General features: G+C 37.6%; 1 protein-coding gene across 1 annotated transcript; it reads right to left on the bottom strand.

The window, feature by feature from the left end:
- Positions 1 to 9153: 9153 nt before the first annotated feature.
- On the bottom strand, positions 9154 to 22116 carry LOC149818238 (uncharacterized). The gene is made up of 4 exons (XM_089986183.1): positions 21911 to 22116; positions 11450 to 12308; positions 10169 to 10335; positions 9154 to 9489 (listed from the first exon to the last, which is right to left on the bottom strand). The coding sequence occupies exons 1-4, from the start codon at positions 22114 to 22116 to the stop codon at positions 9282 to 9284; spliced, it is 1440 nt and encodes a 479-aa protein (XP_089842309.1). The 3' UTR covers positions 9154 to 9281.
- Positions 22117 to 22342: the final 226 nt, after the last annotated feature.

Genomic DNA, 22342 nt, shown 5'->3' with positions numbered 1-22342 from the left:
ACCTCACCACATATACTACACTTGTATGGTACATTATCTTTGTGTCTTGTTCTCTGTCTATTAACCATAGGTCGCCCTACTTTGCGAACCACTTTTGGTGGATAGATAGCTATAAGAGTAGATAGAGTGATGTGTGAGACATTATCCACCATCAGAAAGAATGAATATTGATTATATGTAGCTCAATATGATTCAACTATGAAGAACTTGTCACAGTAATCCTTTGGTAGGTTACCCTCATACAAAATGCATGTGATCACATGTTTGCAGAGAATCCCCTTAACCTGCCACTCTTTACATGAGCGCAAGTGTCTCTAAAGACCAACACTATAACTGTGAGATCAGTCGCAGGCTTTGTACCATTGTCAGAGGCAATGCACTACTTGCACACGTATTTGTTATGACTTTTTCTTCAGTTTCTCTAGCTTTTCTTCTACCTTCGGCACCACAACGCTTGTCATATGTTGTCTGACATTGTTTTTTTTTTTACTCAAAAAGTTTCAACATAAGATGAAGCTTTTTACTAAGAAGAATTAAAGGCTTATCATGTATGGCGAGAATCTACGAATTAAAATTCTCTTCTATATTCAAGTAAACATCACAACTAAATAACATTGATTATACATCATCATCGTCCTTAACATCTATCCATATTTCTTGATTGTTTAAGTTTGAAGAATAACTATAATGGAGGCTCAATAAGCCTTACGCATATCCCATTTTACGAGATATCAAAGCCATAAATTTCTTGAAGATAATATTTTTAGAGACCACTATAGATCTCCAATTAGTGTAATTAGACCTATGATAGTGTACTTTACCCCTTTCAGACGTCATCATTGACTGCCTACAACAACTATTATAGATCTTCAACGTTTGTGCATAGTGAACCCTAGACCCATTACACCAACACAAGAATAACAAATATTAACTAAAGGACAAACAAACAATCATAAATCATATATAACAAAAACAAACATATAGATTTCTATAAAAAACGTGTAAACATAGTAAACCCTAAACAGAAAATTGGATGGCTGAGGAAGTCGATAGCACAAGGAAACATACAAAAAATATCGATAGTAACAACCAAACAAAAATACGTATGGGGATATTAAATATTGCAATCTGGATCAATTTGCACCCCTGATTGTAGGTTGTCATATTAAACAGAAATATGCATGGGGATATGCATGTATATATTGTATTGAACTCACCTTTCAAACCTATAGATGGAAAAATCGATGACAAGGATGATACCGCAACCTTCTCGAAATGCAAAGCCAAATTATACATAAATCACTGCAAGGGTTATACAGGGAACTTCTTTGCATATATTAATAAATTCAACAATTAGGTATAAAAAATGAATATATATATATGATTCGAGAACTCTACAAATATTAAAAAAAATTGCATATATTAATAAATTCAACAAATATTTAAGTAGGATATTTGTGATTTTGTTGTTTTTCTTTAAGTGGAGGTTCGCAAATATATTTATGAGATTTCATGAAGTATATGCAAAAAAGTAGGATATTTGCGATTTTGGTGGTTTTAGTTTCACTGAAAATTTGCAAATAAATTTATGCAAGTTTGTGTGGTTGGTATAAAAAATGTGAGATTCTAGGTTTAAGTGAGAGTTTGAACTAGCCGATGGGTGGTACAATTTTATTGCAATAAGTCATCAATTCATAGTTGTGAAGGGTAAAAGGGTCCTAACGATGTTGGATACTTGTGAGTTTGGACATTATGAGAATATCAGAAATTGTAGAGTTTTTAGGGAATCATGTCAAATTATTTGTACAGTATGGTCATTTTTAAAAAAAAAATGAAAAAATGTTTGTTTCTCCAACCTTGTTGCAATTCAATAAGATTATGACATTATTTCATCAATGGGAATATATTTCAAATAGAAGTATAATGATGTTATAATTATTTGTTTCTGAATGACATGTTATCATGATTAATAGTATAAAATACATTAATAATACTAAATATTTTCCTTTTTTGGGCTTAATCAATGTTATACCTGGTATTAAATTGCTTATACATGATTGTGGTCATGCATTTACGAAATCCCACTACATTGAGAAGATAAAAATCATTATGATTGAAATCATCTTATAACTTTGTTTTACTTTAGTGTTAAACTAACTATTAACATTAGAAGAAGCATATGATTGATATTGGTTGTCCCATGTATGATGTGAATAATATTGGTTGTAAGGGTTAAACCCATGTACACTTATGTGTAGAAAACAATTTGTTGCATAAGTTGAGCCAATACATTGGTAACCTAGGACAAGATCTTTAAGATGTTATATATCAAATCTTGAAGTACTTGAAAGGAACTCAAGAATATGTGAAAAAAATCACTGTGTATAATAGTCATAGTGACATGAAATGAAATTCTAATTATAATAAATCATTATCCACAAGTGAATGTATATTTATCTTTGGATATGGAGAAACTACCTAATGATCTAATAAACAAATGGTGATAACTCATTTAACAATGAAATCAAAGATGAAAACATTAGCTTCATTTAGCATGAAAACTGAAAGGTTGAAAGGTTATGAATCTCTTGATAGATACCTCAATAAGCTTTAAACATGTAATTGCTAGTTTAGCACGCTCCATACAAAAACAGAAGAACATTTAGAGTGAGCATAGACTTGCAAAGTCTAAAGAATATTTATGTAAATAGATTGCTCAAGCAATGAGTAACCTCAAAAATGTGAAACCTTGCCAAAACTTAAAGGATCCATTGGCAAAAATAATTTTTCAATAATTTGTCTTTAAGACATCAAGGGGAATGGGGCTAAAGTCTATAAAAATAGTCACCTCTGATGAAAACCCAACCACATGATATTGGTCAAACCAAGTTAGCTGACTCAATAGGAAGAATAATTCACTGAGTGATTGGGTTGAGCACTTAATATTTTTTCTCATAAATGATGTCAAGTGTTTGGAACTTGTGCAAGGAGGATGAGTTCAAACTAAACTTTTAGTGAGTTTCATAAGCCTTATGGCTGGAGTGTTTCAAACATATTTACATTTTTTATGGACTCACATATGTGAGTATGAAGGTAGGGGTCATCTTCTATGGGACTTGATCTAAACTTGAATAAAACACAAGACCCTTAATTTGCAGTTTCTATGTACTGGTAGATACATTGTGATCACTTGAAGTGAAAGTGTTTGTTACTATATGTGGAAAGTCAATTAGGATTCTTAATTCAAAGCTAATGTCATTGTGGTCTCAGACTGACTATGACTGAGTAACACTAATGTGGAGGTTCAAGCCCAAAAGGTACCTTCATTTATGCAATGGATCTTCAGGAATAGCTTCTTGAGTTTTTCATAGTTTTGATTTGCGTGGGAGATAGTTGGGGTTTTGTCTTAAAACTATTGGGTTGAAACCTAGTGTAGCCTACTCTTTATCCCACATTTACCTAAGTTAGTGGGTTTTATTTATTCCTTTAGTTTAGTCCCACATTAAAGAGTGAAAACTTCACTTGTATTTATATAGTGGGAGTTGCATTTGTGGGCAAAGCCCATTGGAGGGCATGTCAATTAAACTTTGAACTTTGGTCCTTGGATTTTGTATTTTAGATTTGGTTTGGCTTTGACTTTGGACTTGAATTTGGGTTTGGATTTAAGTTTTAGTTTTGACTCAGTCCAGTCAGTTCATTTTGGTTTAGTGTGGTCTTGGTCTTGGTCTTAGTCGTGGTCATTCTTTGACTTTGACCAATCTTTTTGAGTCTTGGGCTGGTTTTATTCTCAAGACCAAGATCGATCATCGTTAGCTTTTGACCAACCCATTTAAGAGCCTTGATCAACCATTTTGGACCTAAGACCTTGTCAACCCAAGTTGTTGGAGCCTCCTTTGACCCAGACCAACATTCCTGCATCGCCCATTTAATTGCTCCAATATTTTTAAATCTTCTCTCTTTATTTTGGGTTGTTGATTGTTGCCTTCACCCCTCCTTTTGGACAAATTTGATTATGGCAAGGTCATTTCTGACCCTTTGATTGCTTTTTTCATCTTTTGACTTAGCCTTGCCCATAACATTCCTTCTCCTAGTCATTGAGGTCTTTATTACTAATTGTTGACCATTAAGGGTCATTCATTGCTAGTTGTTGAGCCCCCTTTATGAGGTTGGTGGGGTTGGGGCTTATATATATATATATATATATATACCTCAACCCTCTCTCATTTCCATCATCACTCACAAGCTCTCCTCTCCCCCCTCTCTATCTCTCTCTCACAAGCTCCATGTGCTCCCTAACTTATATGAGCTCTCTCTCTCTCTCTCTCTCTCTCTCTCTCTCTCTCTCTCTCTCTCTTAGTGGGTTCATACTTTGACTTGTCAATGCTCTGCCTAAGTTGAGCCTAAGATCTAAAGCCTATATTGAGTCTAGGGTTTGAGTCTATGATCTACCTAACCTAGTCAAGAGACTATTCAAAGTGGTCTGTATCAAGTTGCTTAGTCTCACTCAATGCAAGGTATAGACCGAATTTCGCAAATAGACAAAAACTCTGTCGTATTTTGGGTGGGTGCAAGATTGTATGAATATCCATTGCATCAAGAATGTGGTCCTAAGCGAGGCCACTATTGCTTTAAAGATAGAGTGTGTAATGCATGCCTCAAGCTCAGATGTCATAGCAAATGAGATATTTTCTCAACAAAATGTAATCATTACATGTTATTTTCAAACAAGTGAAGCGTTGTACATTTTTTTGTACTATTTTCATATACATAGAAAAAAAAATCTCCACCTAAAATGATGGTGTAGATTTTTCTCAGCACACGTCTCATGCTCTTCGCGTGAAAATTTTCTTACAAAGATTTAATTTTTCTATGCAATGCGACACGGCTCGAAAGACATGCGTGAAAGTTTTTAAAAGAAATTTTCCTCCAACTTTAGAGAAACTTTTCTCACCCATGGCTAAGAAATTTTGCAAAGCTCATGTGAGAACTTTCTTTTATTTAGAAAATAGCAAGAGAAGATCTTAGTTTTCACATTCCACGTAGAATCTTTCCGTTTCTTTTCTTGCTTCCAACATGCCCGACAACAGTCCACCTTTCCTCCGGGACACATGACTCGTCCGATTCTTTGTTTGACTGTCAACCTTTACTCTCAGTCTATTCTTCCACACTTCACTTTGGGAGCTCAATGGTTTGGGTTTGGGTTTGGGTTTGGGTTAATATATATCGGTGCCCCTATGACAGTATGCTCTTAGAGGTACCCTCTTGACTTACATAAATATAATATCCAAAAAAAAAAAAGCTAACCTTTGAGTTTGAATCTTGTCCAATATGCTCTGTTTTGTCATTTTCATGTAATAAAGCTGAACCCAGCAGGATGTTTAGGCTGTTTGAAACCATATTATCTTCATGAATTGTGAGTCATGATTTTTCATCATCTTGAAAACTGAATCGTCTAGCATGTTGGGTATGATTAAACCAACTAGTATGATAAATAAACCATGTTAAAACACATCTAAGGTATGGGGCTAGGTGACATTTTGATGTTAAAACCTGTTTTTTTTAGTTCCCAACCACGTAGTTAGGCAAGGAAAATGGTTGGATGGCGACTGATATTTAGACCATAATAAAAAATACCACCGATGATTGGATCTTGGGGGGGTCCGTGGACTAATACTTATTTTAGACAAAGATTAAGTTAATGACAGAACAAGAGGGAAGCGTGCGGGCTCCAACCAATAAAGGGACTTTGTTTTTAAACATCGTGGGAACTGCAGCGACGAGGAAATACCTCGTTGGGTGAGAAGGCTGTAAAGGCTCAGTCGACCAACCTATCTTAGCATTTTTAATTCCAAAAAAATAAGAGTGGAAGTGTTGTTCACACGCATGCACAAGCATATTTTTTTTCTTTTCTTCAACAGAGAAAGCTGGGGTTAGGGCCGTCAGACCCCTACCAGTTATACCATGCCAATGGGATTCGAACTTGCAACGTCCCAACGCAAGGTGACGTGCATTAACTGCTCCTGCCAGACATGCGGAGCCCCCCGTTGGTATGCAGAAGCACAATTTTTGATATGCTTGATCCGGCATGCCATCTCTCGTCTATTATTGCTTCTCATATTTAAAAAAATAATGATAATAATAACTATCGTCTTTTTTTTTTCTTTTGCTTGGACAAATAGAAAGGCATCATTGATCATTCAAATTGCAAAGCTTAACTACCCACCATGTATACTTATAAAACATTGACGGTACCTTGTATTAGTTTAGGACTATTGAAGGTATTCTCTTAAATGTGTAAAAATATGCAAATTGCATCACCAACAAATAGTTCAATATTAAAATGCCATGAACATCAACTTGCGTATTTTATAAATTAAAAAAAAAAAAAACTCATTTAATAAATAACACACCGTAAGGTAGTTTAAGAACTTGTTAGAAGCAGTGGGATCGACCATAAAAGGTAAAAACTGTGAACACAAGCTTACTAAGTCGTCCTCACCCTAACCGTTCTTGAAATATTGCGGTTGCACTTTGCATTGAAAGAACGCTTTAGACAATTTATATACCATGTAAAACCACCTTTTGACATCTAATCCATAATTGATTTTAACTATATAGTTGATATAAAAGCATCTCATTTGTCCAATCAAACCAATGTACCACCATGGTATTTTTCTGTAATTGCTAAGGGAAAAAATGATTTTGGCAAACTTGATAAAGATTATTGAATGTTACGTACACATCCTCGTCTACAGATAGAATCCAAAAGTTCTCTTAAGATGATTCAGTGATCCAGCTGTTCACATTCAACCCGTAGTCACAAATATTTGGCTATATCTTGAAATTGCCATGATTTTGTGGTTATCTTTCCGAAGCTGATATAATCTTGAATAAATGACGAGTTAGTGGATACTAACGCTTTAATTTTCATACGTTTGTATTTGTTTTATGTGTTCTATATTTTAAAATCATACATATGCAAATACTTAAGTCTTTCAACAAAACAAATTTTTTTTATCACTAGACCTTTTTTTCCGATAAGCTATATCACTAGATCTTTCTTCACTGATTAAAATCCCAAGAATGAGACCTCTGACACTGATTCAACCCCATTCCTCACATACAGCATTTGTATCGTATTCAGTTTGGGGAGCATATTCTTATCCCGACTCAAGCAGTGATTATAAATAGTATGCTTTAAGGGAGCTTCTAATTTTAAAACGCATCGAGTCACAGAAACTTCTATCATAAAGCAAGAAAAACATGATGTCAAAAAGCAAAATACACATCATGAAGCAAGCCCAATTATAAGCCTAGTAGGAAATCTTCCCGACCTAACCATCTTCCAGTGTGCGTTATTTGGTGGGGAAGGTTAGACTTTAGCAAGTTATATCATCCATAAAAGAACTGCCCACTTAATAATGAATTTGTTTACTCTATGGTCTATATATCATATTTGAAACAACCCCAAGCTCCTTATGTCTCGCCACTAACACAGAGATCTCTGCTATTTCTTTAGCCAAGTTCCAGCCATGGCAGACTAACAGAGAGTTTATCCAGATGACATCAAGGAATGCCCAACTGCACGGCTAGCTCCACACAGTGCACTGATCTCTGAGAAAGGTGATCCAACATATCAATTCCAGCCATACCGCCGAAATTTGCAAGTGAAGCCGCCCCCAAGAGGACAAAGCTGTTGTCGTTGCTGCATGTGCTGGTCCATCTGCTTGCTCTTCATCATCAGTCTCACTATACCCATTACTGCTGGCGTCCTGTACCTTATTTTCCAGCCAGAGCTGCCTCAATATTCTATCAACCGGTTGAAAATAACAGCATTTCAATTAACCCCAGGCATTCAAATGACCCTACACTCACAGTTTGTGGTCACAGTAACAGCAACGAATCCAAACCAAAAGATCGGAATTTACTACGAGGATGGTAGTAAACTGAGTGTATGGTATGAAAATGTAAGCTTAGCTACTGCACGGTTACCGGTCTTCTATCAAGGTCACCAGAATACCACAGTCCTTGATATGGTTTTGACAGGGAATAATAAGGTTGGGCATGGTTTGCAGGCCGCATTGATGAAGCAGCAACAGACGGAAGATTCCACTGGATTTTCATGGTGACATCCCCGTGAAAGTTGAGCTTGGAAGCTTCAAGCTGCAACAAGTGACTTTCCTAGTTCATTGCAGTTTGATTGTTGACAGGCTAACAGTTGATGGCCAGATTAGTATAAAAGCAGATAATTGTCGCTTTGATTTTAAACTTTAAACCACATAAATATGTGACTGATCTAGGTTTGTTTTCATTTGTATTACCTTTTATCTTCTTTCTTTGCTCATTTGCCCTTTTCTTTGTTTCTGGGTTTCAGAGGCAGGTATATACTCATAGTTTGCTAATATTTTAAATTATGTTGTTAATGGATGAAGACTGCATTTGGCACTAGAAAAGGACCTACAAGCTCAGTTTATTTCTAATCCCAGTTTGTTTTGCATCAAACTGAAATATGAAGGCACGTCTTGGGCAGTTCGGTAGGTCAGTGCGCTATGGTTGGAAGCAGGAGTCAATTCAAAGTGCAACACAGGGTAACGTGCGTCTCTGAGGTTATATCCTTTTTAGGGATGGCAAACCAAATTATAGGAATTTCCCACATAAGGTGCCGACTTCTCTGCAATCACCATCAAAGGCTGCATTGCAGCCCCTCTGCCCTCTTCTTGCTGTAGATGAGCAAGTATATTTAGACCTGTCTTTAAGCGAGGTTCAGGCAACAAGCCCCTCACCAACCCCTTTTTTAGCATGATTAGAAGTTCAAACCATGTTGGGGACGAGTACCAGATAGGTTTGCTAGAGGTGCCAAGCCCATCAAGGGTGCAGACCAAATTAAGAATGTAAAGAAAACCCTGTTAAACACGGATTGATGGTGCTGGTGTAAACAACAGTGGAGCCCCGAGCTTCTATCCTAGTGCAACAATCCACATATGTTGTCTAAATAATCATGTCTTCTTTTGGTACATCAGCACAATATGAAATAAGGTTCAATCCCCATTCCCTACATCTTAGACAACAATCTTTCAGCCACATGCTAGAGTAGTGTGACTCGACACTGCAACTGCAAATGATCACTATCATCAGCTTGGAGAGAACGACTTAAAGAAAAGGAAAAGGAGACTTGGAATTTTGATTTTGAATAGCATTACTGAATATTCATTATAAGATATTCTATTTTGCTTACAATCACTGGATACACCAATCTATGGCCATAAGATTATTCAGACATGCTAATCACCCGTAAGTGCACGTGGGCGATGTTCCAGGGTCAATAAGGACATACCAGTCTGAGATATGGCTCTAACAAATCCCATATTTGCTGTCAATGTTGGAGCATGCCAGTAGTCACCTGTGCCAAATACGATCTTGTTCTTTAAAGAAATCTTCCGACTGGTTGGCAGACCAATTAAACGAGCAGAGGGATTGTCTGGTACAACTCTGCAAAAGATATAACACGTAAAAAGTATATCTAAGAAGAGATTTTGTTAATACCGACTTAACAGATTTTCTTAGAGAGATTTTAGCCAGAGCTAAAATGCCCAATTGAAGACTCAGAATGGCTCAGAATGCACTTAGGAACCTCGGAAACAGGGTAACTCAAGCCAGCTCAATCAGAGAATGAAATTTTAGTGATACTGTTTCCAGATTCCAGACCCAATGTTAGCCCTTATGAGTTTTGATAGCACTTGTCCAACCCAGCCATACACTATGAGATCTGGGACTTGGCTTGCCTGGTTCAAGTCTTAATTTCACCCACGAGTGCTGAAAATTTGTGAATCCCTTAGCAACTCCATGCCGCCTGTGGTTCTCCTGGACCTCAGGCAAACTGGGTCAGAGGCAAGGGTAACAGAGATTTAAGACTCAATCCAAGCCCACTAGCAAGTTGATGAGACAAAAATGAGTCAGTTAGTAGCTTAGAGTTGCAGTGGAGCTTGGATAAGAAGCTTCGGGTCCATGCAGCTATGCTGCTTTATTTTTTTTTGGATTCCCAATTTGAATTACTAATTCTGAGAATTGGATTTCAGTTCCATATAACATGAAACATATCCCAATCTATATAAGATCAAGAACCACACAGTTGCTATGAATAATCATAAGGACAAATGGAGCAACTTACACAAGATATTTCAGCAAGCAATCTGCTCTAAACTTTTCATTAGGTCCACCACACAAAGAAACAAGCTCTTTGAATTCAGAATAAACAGTTTTGCAGATGATAGATCTCTTATCGCATATTAAAGCTCTCAGTTCCTCCATGATCGGCTTCTGAACCTCAGACTTCACCTGCAAAAGAGAAAAGATTAGCACACCATCATTATGTATATGGATGTAGGTCCTAAAAGCCGATGGTGCTAGAGCAACATCGAACATATCCTGGTAATCAGATAACGACTTGGAACAATTTTCATTTCTACTTTCCATTTAAAATGAAATATGGAACTTACTGGTACAGACAGATCAATAGATCAATCACATGTGAAAAGCAAAATGCTCGTTGGTAGCATACTCCCTAGCAGAAAGTCATAGACTCATAGGTGTGAATTTTATTTGCTCAATCTGAACCCACAGATGTATTCAACATGGTTCTTATTAGGAATCACACTTTGGATCATGTTGCTTCAATGTGCTTAAAAAAAGGGAATTTAGTTGCATTATCGACAGTTGAATATTTATATGTAAAATAGCCACAATGGCAAACGTTCCTTGTATACATTTATCCCATCCAGCAATCAGCAAGCATGATGTTCACACCTAAAAATAGAGTAGATTTTGATACAAATCTAACCTGATGTTTATAATGATGTAGATAATGGAAGCATCATCAGACCGGATCTGAGTATGGTTTGTGGTTGGACTTAAACTGACCCAGTTGGACCAGAATTAGACATTTTGTACTTTTCTTTCTGACCATCAAACACAGAACACAGTCCACAAAAGATACAAATTCCAGTCTTGAAAATGGGGAGAAGAAATGTCCGTTTCAATATGTCTAGTATATAATATATGAAGAATCACATTTTTCTTTCAAATATCCAGCTCTATGACAAGTATGGATTCAATTAGAATATCTATTTCTTGGTCTGGTAGATAACATCTTTCTGTTCCAAATCCAACTGATGATGAGTTGGCTTGGAATTAGTGGTTGCATTATCTGAGCCATTTATAGACCACCATATGCTGTGTAAGTTTTTAACTCCTTTAACCCACATGGCCGCTACCACACAGACCTAACATTCAGAGGCATTACCTAATTCCAGAACCTGATATTCTTAATTATTCAAAGCATGTTGACACGCAAAGTTGCCATCAGGTGGTTCATATGCCAAACTAGACAGCTCTCAGAGCACAGCTTTATATAGTAACATAAACAGCATAATGTTGAGAGCACTTATGCTACCTGAGCTAAAACAAAGTCATAGTTGCTCTTAAAGCGCCTTCTCATTTCATCTTCAGGTGCTTTCAGCAGCTGCTCAGTGCACCCATTGCTTATCCCAGAGACAAGTGCAATCAAAGCTGTCGTGTCGAAATTTATCAAAACTTCTCCAAAAAGATTATCCAATATGACAGAATTTTTTGACCACCTCATGGCTGATAGTAACAAACAGAAAGAGCTATTTGGTACAGCTTCAGCATCACCAGGCAGCTTGGTCATAGCAGCTTCAGCAGTCAGATATCCAAGCCCATTATCTTCCCCTTGCTCATCAGTGTTCTTCTCTGAGGCACCAATCCTAATCTGGAAAGCCAGTGCTCCTTGATACACTTCTGAAGAATCACTCTCTGGCCCAATAAAAGTCTGCCCTCTTTGTATTATGTTCACCCAATCCCCTTCTAACTCCTCAAAAATATCATGATCAGAAACAACAAATTCCCTGCTGATTTCAATGGCCTTAAAATTTTCCCTCAGCCCCTGTGAAGCAATCTCATCAAGACCCTTAGCAAAGAAAAAGATAATCGAGTCTGGCTGCAATGTCAATGTGGAATGGGCTGCTTCAAGAACTAGCTGAACACGTGTCTTTAACCCCTTCTGTTTATGAGAACCGTACCAGGAAATATATTTTGGGTTCCTATCTGATACAATAAACCAAACTGGATTCCTGTTAAGTGTACATACTACATCGACATGCACAATTGCTGGCCCAGAAACACATTTATTCCCACGTGAAGATAGTGGAACATGTCTGAAGACACACGACACCCCACTTACAGAAGGTTGCAGAAGGATATGCACAATAGAATCGAGGTAGCCAATATTTGAACTGCATAAACATGTAATGACTGAACATTATTTCAGAAATGCTCATCTGGGAAAGAAAGAAAACTAGATTTCAGCTGTGTATCACACTGTGGCATTTAACAGGTCCAGCAACCAAATAGGTTTCTCCAAATTTAGCAGCTTCCAAAATCTTCTATCGAATAAAAAACTGAAGGATGCACAAACATGTTTTGAAGAATTGAACAAAACAGAAACAAATCATATATGAGGAAATTGCATAGTGCAGAATCTTCTTGGTCATCTTGGAAAACCTTTTTCTGCATGATGGCTATATCATGCCACAATATGAAATGCACATAATCAGTAAATCCTCACCAAGACCAACTTCCTCTGTGGAAAAGGTACAAGCAAACATTCCCTCTGCCCAACATTGCTATCTGAAAGACTCAAACAAACAGATGCATTTCTATTGCTATATAGATGTATCTGAGCCTGCCGTAACTTTTTTAAAAAGAATAGTGTGCCACAGCTAAGTAAACATCACCAACAATGACCAACATCCTATGTCACATGGGTGCGGGTGCGGGTGCGGGTGCGGGCGCGGGTGCGGGTGCGGGTGCGGGGATTCGGCACTTCCAAAAAACCCGGGTGCGGGGGTGCGGCAGGGGCAAAAATGTAAAATTATATATATATATATATATATATATATATATATATATATATATATAAAAGGGGGTCAGCAGCTGACAGACAGCTGTCTGTCAGCTGCTGCAGCTGTCTGCAGCTGACAGCAGCTGAGCAGCTGACAGACAGCTGCTGTCAGCTGTCAGCATTACTTTTTTTAAAAAAAAAATTCGCAGCCCATTGGGCAATTTTTTTTTTTTTTTTAAAAATCCAAAACAAGAATGGACTTAAATGATCCTGGGTGCGGTCAACGACCCAGGATAGGGTTGACCGCACCCGGTGCCGCACCCGGTGCCGCACCCGCACACGCACCCGCGTCGAGTCGCGTCGACGCGGGTGCGGCACCCTGCTAGCCGAATCCCTGTGACATAGCCAACATCATAAATTGTATTTATGATACCAAGCAAGTGAGAATAAACCACGGCGAACATGATATAGGAATTAGTTTTGATTCATGTGTACACCAGATAGCAATATAGAACAAAGATATTGCTAAAATGTACTATATATATTATGTATAATTTTTGTAATAGCCATTAGGGGTAAATCTGTCATTTCTACATTTTAAGCATATTCCACTTGGAATATGATTGTACTTTTTGTTTATACTTTTATTCTTTCTTTTCCTTCTTTCTTTTTTACTTTTTGTCTTCTTTCTAGCCTTGGGGGGCCCACATAGACGTTGGGCCCCTCCAACGGTCACATTTGTGACAGTTGGAGGGGCTCCAATGTCTATATGGAGCCCCTCCAAGGCCTCCATGGTTGTATTATAAATAGGGGTCCTCCCCTTTGTATTTCTTTAAGCTTTGAGTCAAAGCTCTTTCATTCCTTCAATAAAGATCCATATTTTTTATGCCTTTGTGCATTTGTGTTCTCTTGAATGTGTTGGGCCTTTGTGCACATTTGTTTCAAGTGTTCTTATTGTGCCTTTGTGCACGTGTTTCTCATTAAGAACAGTGTTCTTATATATGTTGTCTCTTTGAAGACATTTTTACATGGTATCAAAGCTTGGTCTCTAAGAAGAAAAGCTTGTGTATCGTGCCATCAAGGTGGTTGCCTCGAAAGTCGTGCCCACAGTTCATTCTTGTGTTTTGACGTGAAGAGCTCTTGCAATCCGCATCTAGTGAAGACACGCTACAACAAGCATAAAGAAGACCCGTTGTGGTAAGTGCTCAATTCATTTAAAGTCTCTCTTGTCTCTCATAAAAAAGCTTCTCAAATGGCCGAAAAAGACTCCCATGTTTCTCTTGGTTTTAAGCTTAATGGCTCAAATTATCATGTTTGGGCCAGAAATATGGAAGCTCACATCAAGGGTAAGGGACTTTGGGGTTACATCCAAGGTACAATCTCGAAACCCGAGCCAAAAATTAATATAGTTGAAAAAAGAGAGATAAAGGTCTTTGATGGAGAGGAGAGAGCAAAAGCATTTGAGGAATACAATAAAAAGCACGAAGAATGGGAGATGAAAAACTACAAGATTCTCTCATGGATTTTTTTCTCGGTTGAGACGAGAATTAATGCAAATATCTTGAAATTCAAGAAGGTGTCTCAAGTATGAGAATATCTTGAGAGGATGTATATCTCAAGGGATTTGTCCCACAAATATTACCTTCAAAAAGGGCTTTGACCCTTCAACAAGGCGAATTAACTATTAAAGAGTATTTCGCCGAACTATCCTCTATTTGGGATGAGCTTGCTATGCTTGAACCAAAATGGAGTGGAAAAGCCGTTGAACTTTGACACAAGCAATTAGAAGAAGATCGATTTTTTAATTTCTTAAACGGGCTTAGACCCAAGTTCGAACAAATAAGATATTCTCTTCTATCCTCTTGCACTTCTCCACCACTTTAAGATGTTCTTACCATACTCAGTGGAGAAGAAACTCGCATGGGATTGAGCAAGACCAATCCAAGTGTTCGTGTGATGCCTTCAAACAAAGAAGAAAATAAAGGAACATATGTTGTTTCTAAACCAGGGAATAATTTGAAAACATACAAACCCCCACATTTCAAAAATCAAGGAGTGAGAGAAAATGGCGGCCAATATAGAAGAAGAGATTATAGCAAAATTATGTCATTTTTGCAAAGAACGAGGACACATTAAACTGGTATGTCCTACATGGAAGAAGATGGTGGATATGTCTACCACATTTCAACCACATATGGAAGAGGGGCCATCAAATTCCACCAACGGAACTCTATCTCTAAGCCAAATCGTGGAAGCTCTTCAACCACTCCTCAAAGGAGCAACTTCTGAGGCTGCCGTGTCAACCTTCTCCCCTCCGGGTAAGACCTCTTGGCTTTTGAATTCGAGTGCCTCCTTTCATATGACTCCAAATATTTTTTTTCTTTCCGAATATTCAAAAAATGCATCTCCATCTTTTGTTTCAACCACGGATGGCACTTCTCTTGAGATCAAAGAAATTGAAAATTTTGAAAATCAAGGTTTTTTTATTCCCAAAATTAGATTTATACCAAAACTAAATTTAAATTTACTTTCGGTCTCTCAACTCTCGGACCATGGGTGTGATATAAAATTTTCATCTAACAAATATTGGATACAGGATCGCCGGTCCAGGGAGTTGATTGGGAAAGATTTTAGGAAGGGAGATCTATACTACGTGGATTTTCTTCAAATACCAAAGAACTCTTTTTGTAATGTTGCCCAATATAAAGATATAAATATTTGGCACAAAAAGACTTGGGTATCCCAATGTAATCAAGCTTTCTTATTTACATTTTGTTAAAAAAATTTGTAAAGGTGATTTCACTTGTAATGATTGTATTCTTGGAAAAATAAGAAGCTTGCCTTTTGAACAAAGATCTATGTTTACAACTAAACCATTTGAACTTATTCATTCGGATGTATGGGGACCAGCACCCGTTATATCAAAAGGAAGGTTTGTATATTATGTTATTTTTGTTGATGATTACTCTAGATATTGTTGGATATACTTTCTTAAACATAAACATGAGATTTTTGCATCATTTAAAACATATCATATGATGATTAAAAATCAATTTAATGAAAACTTAAAGATTCTTAGAACCGACTGTAGAGGTGAGTATCTAGCAAATGAGTTCAAAAACTATCTTGAATGTTCATCAAAAGTTTTGTCCAAAAACACCTCAACAAAACGGTTTAGCCGAAAGAAAACATACACATATCATTGAAACCACTAGAACCTTATTTATTTCCCAAAACATTCCAAAAAGATTTTGGGCCAAGGCGGCCTTTGCATCCGTTTATCTTATAAATCGTTTTTCATCCAAAAATTTAAATAAAATCTCTTTTTTTGAAATATTATATCAAAAAGAACCCGACTACAATAGATTAAGAATTTTTTGATGCAAATGTTTTGTTCTTACTGATAAAAATGATAAGCTCTCACCAAAAGCTATTCCTTGTACATTTCTTGGATATTCCGAAACTCAAAAAGGGTTTCGATGTTATGATATCAAGAATGATAAATTATATGTGTCTAGAAATGTAACCTTCTTAGAGTACATTAGTGGTTTTGAAAAGAGTGAACCACATGAAGAGAATGTTGACTATTCTTTCTTGTTTGAATTATTGTCTAGAAATGATGATATCTCTAGTGATGATGATACTAGTGATAATGAAGTAGAAGAAAATAACAACTCTTCTCATCAATCTACCCAATCATCATATTGAAGAAGGAACATCTAGTGACCCTATCACTTGTACACATAGAGATAAAAGCACCTATAAAAGCACCTTTAGAAGTGCAATCAAAAAATATAGTGAATCTACATCTTCACAAGAGGTAAATCCTCGAAGAACTGATAGGACTAAAAAAGTTTTGTTTAGGTTTATATCATATGGTTCCTTTTCACCCAGATATAGAGCTTGTCTTAGCACCATTCACTCATATGTGGAACCTAAAAACTTTGAAGAAGCTAAGAAGAATGTTGAACGGAGAGAAGCTATGGATAACGAACTTAAAGCTCTTAAAAAAGCTAAGACATGGGAATTTCAAAATCTTCCTAAAGGAAAAAAGACTATAGGGTGTAGATGGGTTTTCAAAATCAAGACCAAGAGTAATGAATCTCTTGAAAGATACAAAACACGTTTAGTTGCCAAAGGGTATAGTCAAGAATATGGAATTGACTATGACGAAACCTTTGCTCTCATTGCACGTATGGTTATTGTTAGATGTCTCATTACTATTGCCTTAATTAAAAAATAGAACATCTATCAAATGGATGTCAAAAATGCTTTTTTGAATGGAGATCTTAATGAAGAAGTATACACGAATGCTCCTCCAGGTATGGAGATCCCAGAAGATAAAATGTTTCATCTACGAAAAGCTCTTTATGGTTTGAAACAAGCTCCCAAGGCTTGGTATGATCGATTTACCAGCATAATGGTAGAAAATGGTTTTATCTCATATTATACTGACATTGCTTTATTTGTCAAAAACTCTGATGCAAGTATTGTAATTTTGTTATTATATGTTGATGATATGTTGATCGCACGTAATGATGCAGTAGGAATCAAGAGTATCAAGTCTACTCTAACAAAAAAATTTGAAATGTCGGCTTTAGGCTTTCTGACATATTTTCTGGGCATTGAAGTTGCCTATTTTCACAGGGGTTATTTTTTGTCTCAAACTAAGCTTGCTTGTGAGGTCATTGACAGGTCAGGTATCTCAGATGAGAATACTTGTGAAACCCCTAAAGTAGTAGGGGCAAAGATGAAGATTGATGATGGGATTACTCTGGAAAACCCTACTCCTTACAGGCAACTGGTTGGTTCATTAATGTATCTTAGCATCACCAAACCAGATATCTCTCATGCAGTGCATGTTGCAAACTAATTTCAACATGCGTCGACAGCAGTTCATATGAGTGTTGTTCTTTGGATTATCCGATATGTGAAAGGATCCATAAATAAGAGAATATTTATATCCTCGTCTTCTGAATTAAATTTAATTGCTTATACTGACTCTGATTGGGGAGGTGACCCAAATAACCGTCACTTCACCATTGGTTTTTGTATTTTTTTAGGTGAATCTTTGTTATCCTGTTGATGTAAGAAACAACAGAAAGTGTCCCTATCTTCTACAGAGGCTGAGTACCGAGCCATGGCAACTACAACCATGGAAATTGTTTAGATTCGGCGATTATTGGAAGATATGGTCGTTCATGTTCAAGGGCCTACCAAGCTTTGCTGTGACAACAAAAGTGCAATATATATTACAAAGAATCACACTTTTAATGAGCGCACGAATATATTGCAAAGAATCACACTCTTCATGAGCGCATGAAGCATATCGAGATGGACTGCCACTATGTTAGAGAGGAATATCTAAAGAATATCATTGATCTACCCTATGTGACATCAGAATACCAGCTGGCGGACTTTTTCACTAAGGCGCTCTGTTCTCCCAAATTCAATTTTCTTCTTAGCAAACTTTTGGTTATCACACTGTAAGTTTGAGGGGGGATGTTAAAATGTACTCTAAATAAATATATATATATATATAATGTATAATTTTTGTAATACTCATTAGGGGTAAATCTGTTATTTCTATATTTTTCGCATATTCCACTTGGAATATGATTGTACTTTTTGTTTATACTTTTATTCTTTCTTTTCCTTTTTTTCATTTGTTCTTTTTTACTTTTTGTCTTCTTTCTAGCCTTGGGGGGCCTACATAGACATTGGGCCCCTCTAACGGTCACATTTGTGACCGTTTGAGGGGCTCCAACTTCTATATGGAGCCCCTCCAAGGCCTCCATAATTGTATTATAAATAGGGGTCCTCCCCTTTGTATTTCTTTAAGCTTTGAGTCAAAGCTCTCTCATTCCTTCAATAAAGATCCATATTTTTTATGCATTTGTGCATTTGTGTTCTCTTGAATGTGTTGTGCCTTTATGCACATTTGTTCCAAGTGTTCTTATTGTGCCTTTGTGCACGTGTTTCTCATTAAAAACTTAGTGTTCTTATATATGTTGTCTCTTTGAAGACATTTTTACAGATATAGCACCTCTATCAACAACCGCATTCTCATTTCCTTTAAAAGTGATTTGGGACCCTTGTCCCTTTTAACATGTGACAACAAGAGATGACATAGAGGAAATTCAGAAATTAAAAAAAAACCTTCACAAGGAATTTGATATCAAGGATCTTGGGCCACTACATTATTTTTTGGGGATCGAAGTGTTGAGATATAAGAAAGGTATAGTGTTGTCCCAAAGAAACTATGTGCTTGATTTGTTGGAAGAGCAGGAATGCTTGGGTGCGAAATAGTAGATACACCAATAGATCCAAATCACAAGTTGAAATTGTACGAGGATTACAAAATTGAAGATGTGATGAGATATCGGAGAATAGTGGGTAAGCTTTTATATATATATATATATATATATATCACTCGACCTGATATTTCTTACCCAATGGGTGTGGTGAGCAGGTTTATGCATGCGCCTTCAAAAGCTCATATGGAGACAGTATACCACATCATGAGGTACTTAAAACAAAATCTGGGAAGAGGAATTTTATATGCCAACCATGGGCACTTTATTATTCAGATATATGTGGATGCAAACCGGGCAGGAGCGGTTGAAAATAGAAGATCTACTTCAAGCTATTGTACTTTGGTTGGTGGGAACCTAGTCTCGCGGAAAAGCAAGAAACAAACTGTTGTGGCTAGGCCAAGTGCAGAAGCTGAATATAGAGCTATGGCTCAAGCTATGTCACATGGGTGCGAGTGCGGGTGCGGGGATTCGGCACTTCCAAAAACCCGGGTGCGGGGGTGCGACAGGGGCAAAAATGTAAAATATATATATATAGAAGGGGGTCGGGGGTTCCCCCGACGCGGGTCGGGGTTCAGTTTTTTTTGCTGGTGTGTTTGTTTGAAGACTTGTTACCCACGTTATGCTTGTTGTGTACTTTAGCTCAACGGGACAAAATTTATTAATCGAAAGGATTGGCAATCTGATCGACCCAGCCTGCTGTGTTCTGCTGACTGTCATGATTCAATCATGTCTGAAACTCCCTGGTCTTCACGAAAAAAATATAAGCGAAAGGTTTGACGTGGTTTGTTGGAGAGAGAGTCTTCACGAGGCCTACGACGCCACTGCCACGCCACTGCCTAGGGTTCTTCAAATTTCATTTTATATACAGTTGCACACAGATGACAGCTAAAAGAAATTTATTGGATTTGACATGTGGAAAAAAGAGGTCTACACAAGGCTACGGCTAGAGCACCTCGTCAGGAGAAAAGTGAATACTAATAGCCACCAAGGCTCTACTCTACCACCATCATTATCATTTATTATGGAGAGAGAAAATCCTTGACGAAAAAGGATTTGGTTGGTTGAAGGCTTGAAGCATAAAGACTTCAAAAGGCTCTTGAATTTTGGTTTTAATTTTTGAGGAAGATGGATCATCATTTCCAAGTTAACAGTATGTTTTTCAACGCTGTGAATTAATTGTTTGGAGGCAGGAATAGCATGGGATGCCAACAAAGCTCGTCAGATGTTGTGGACACAAGTGCCCCTTTATAAAACAAGAGCAGCAGCAGCAAGCAGCTGTCCAGAAAAATTTTTTTGTTAAATTCTGCAGCCCATTTCGTAGGGCAATTTTTTTTTTTTTGAAAAAAAAATCCAAACAAAAATGGACCGAAATGATCCTGGGTGCGGTCAACGCACCCAGGATCGGGTTGACCGCACCCGCGTTGAGTCACGTCGACGCGGGTGCAGCACCCTGCTAGCCGAATCCCTGTGACATAGGGCTCAAGGTATATGTGAGGGTTTACTGTTGAGGTGTCTACTTTTAGAGTTGAAGATTGAGCTTGATCCACCTATACCTTTATTTTGTGATAATAAAGCCACCATTCAAGCTACATCCTATCCGGTTTATCATGAAAGAACTAAGCACATTGAGGTGGATTGCCATTTCATAAGAGACATACTTTTAACAGCTTGTCGTTAAGGTAGTTGGGATCTATTTAGAAAACCTATCACAAAACTTAAGTCCAACCATATAGGGAACATACCAATTAGGTTTTGGTGGCTTAAACATATAGAATGTTCATCGCTCTTGTCGTTGAACAAGAAAATCATGCTTAGTTCTATCCATTCATTCACAGTAGGCTTATAAACAGTTCTAGAATTTCCAGTTTTAAACATCTTAAGAACAAACTCTAAGCACTTCTTCTTCATTCGTGTCATCTGTAACACTTTGGATGCTCCGTTCCTGATCATGCGAATATCCAATACATTAGATGAGACGCCTTTCTCTAATACTTCTATTTCAAACTGTTTACCAAATCCAATCATGTCCAGTGATGAGAATATCATACATACACAATTATAATATTGTGAATTTATTTCCAGTATGAAGAAGACACACATAATTGATTGTCGGTCCTAAATTGTAGGACCGTGACCATGGTGGCTCATCCAAAATGGGGGCGGGGGGGGTGGGCATGCAGCTAGTGAGAGGTGGTCACCTTGACCGTATGGGATATGAAAGCAACCGAATCAATTATGCTCCAGATTTCATATTTTTTTACTCTCTTAACAAGGCTTCGTAACACCTTGTTTTCAACCAACATATACTGCATTAAATTTAGCAATTTCAACTTGGATAAGCCCATTCCCCTCAACGAGTGGAACCATTTTGGTGGGCTGTTTCAATTGAGGGTAATCGCAATTGCTACCGAAAAGAAACTGAGATTAAGAGTGATATGACTATAAAATATAGAGACAAAAAGGGATCAAGTAAAGAAAACCGACCCTCAATCTAATTACCAACCTCTGGTCACTTAAACCAATGACTTTGGTGCAGTCAACATGTTTTGAGTCGCCCACGCTAGGTTGCTTTCATCGAATTTCTTCGAAATATGGGAGGGGGACGAAGAATCAACCTTCCAAGTGCGAATCCGAAACGAAGAGAATAGGAGAGAGAAAATAAGTATTTGAGTCGTACCAGATTGGGGTGGAGAGGTGATGGGTCAGTCGGCAGAGGAATCTGAGCTCTGAGTTTGAGGATTTGAGGAGGGTGGCCTTGCACGACTGCGTGATTCTGGAGAGGGGCAAGCCGTTGATCTTATCGATGACGCATCTGCACTGCTCCTTCACACGCTCGATCTCGCTCAACCGAGCGGCCGAGCAACACCCGTTCCCTCCCTCCATCCTCGCTCTCTCTCTCTCTGCCCGAAGGATCGTGTTGGTCTGGAAGAAAAGGAGAGGTGAATCGGATCGCTACATTTCACCGGTTCGGGTTGAAGAGCCTACCAGAGAACCGGAGTCTACTACCTCTTTTTTTTTTGAACCGGGGGCTCCGCTTGTCTCGTAAGAGCAGTTTGTGCACGTCACTTTGTGCTGGGAAGTTGCAAGTTCGAATCCCAAGAGTACGGTT

The sequence above is a fragment of the Nuphar pumila genome, chromosome 13, assembly GCF_984573655.1.
Source record: "Nuphar pumila chromosome 13, dmNupPumi1.hap1.1, whole genome shotgun sequence".
Taxonomy (NCBI): Eukaryota; Viridiplantae; Streptophyta; class Magnoliopsida; order Nymphaeales; family Nymphaeaceae; genus Nuphar; species Nuphar pumila.
The sequence above is the reverse complement of the archived record's forward strand: the minus strand, read 5'-3'. Positions and strand labels throughout refer to the sequence as shown.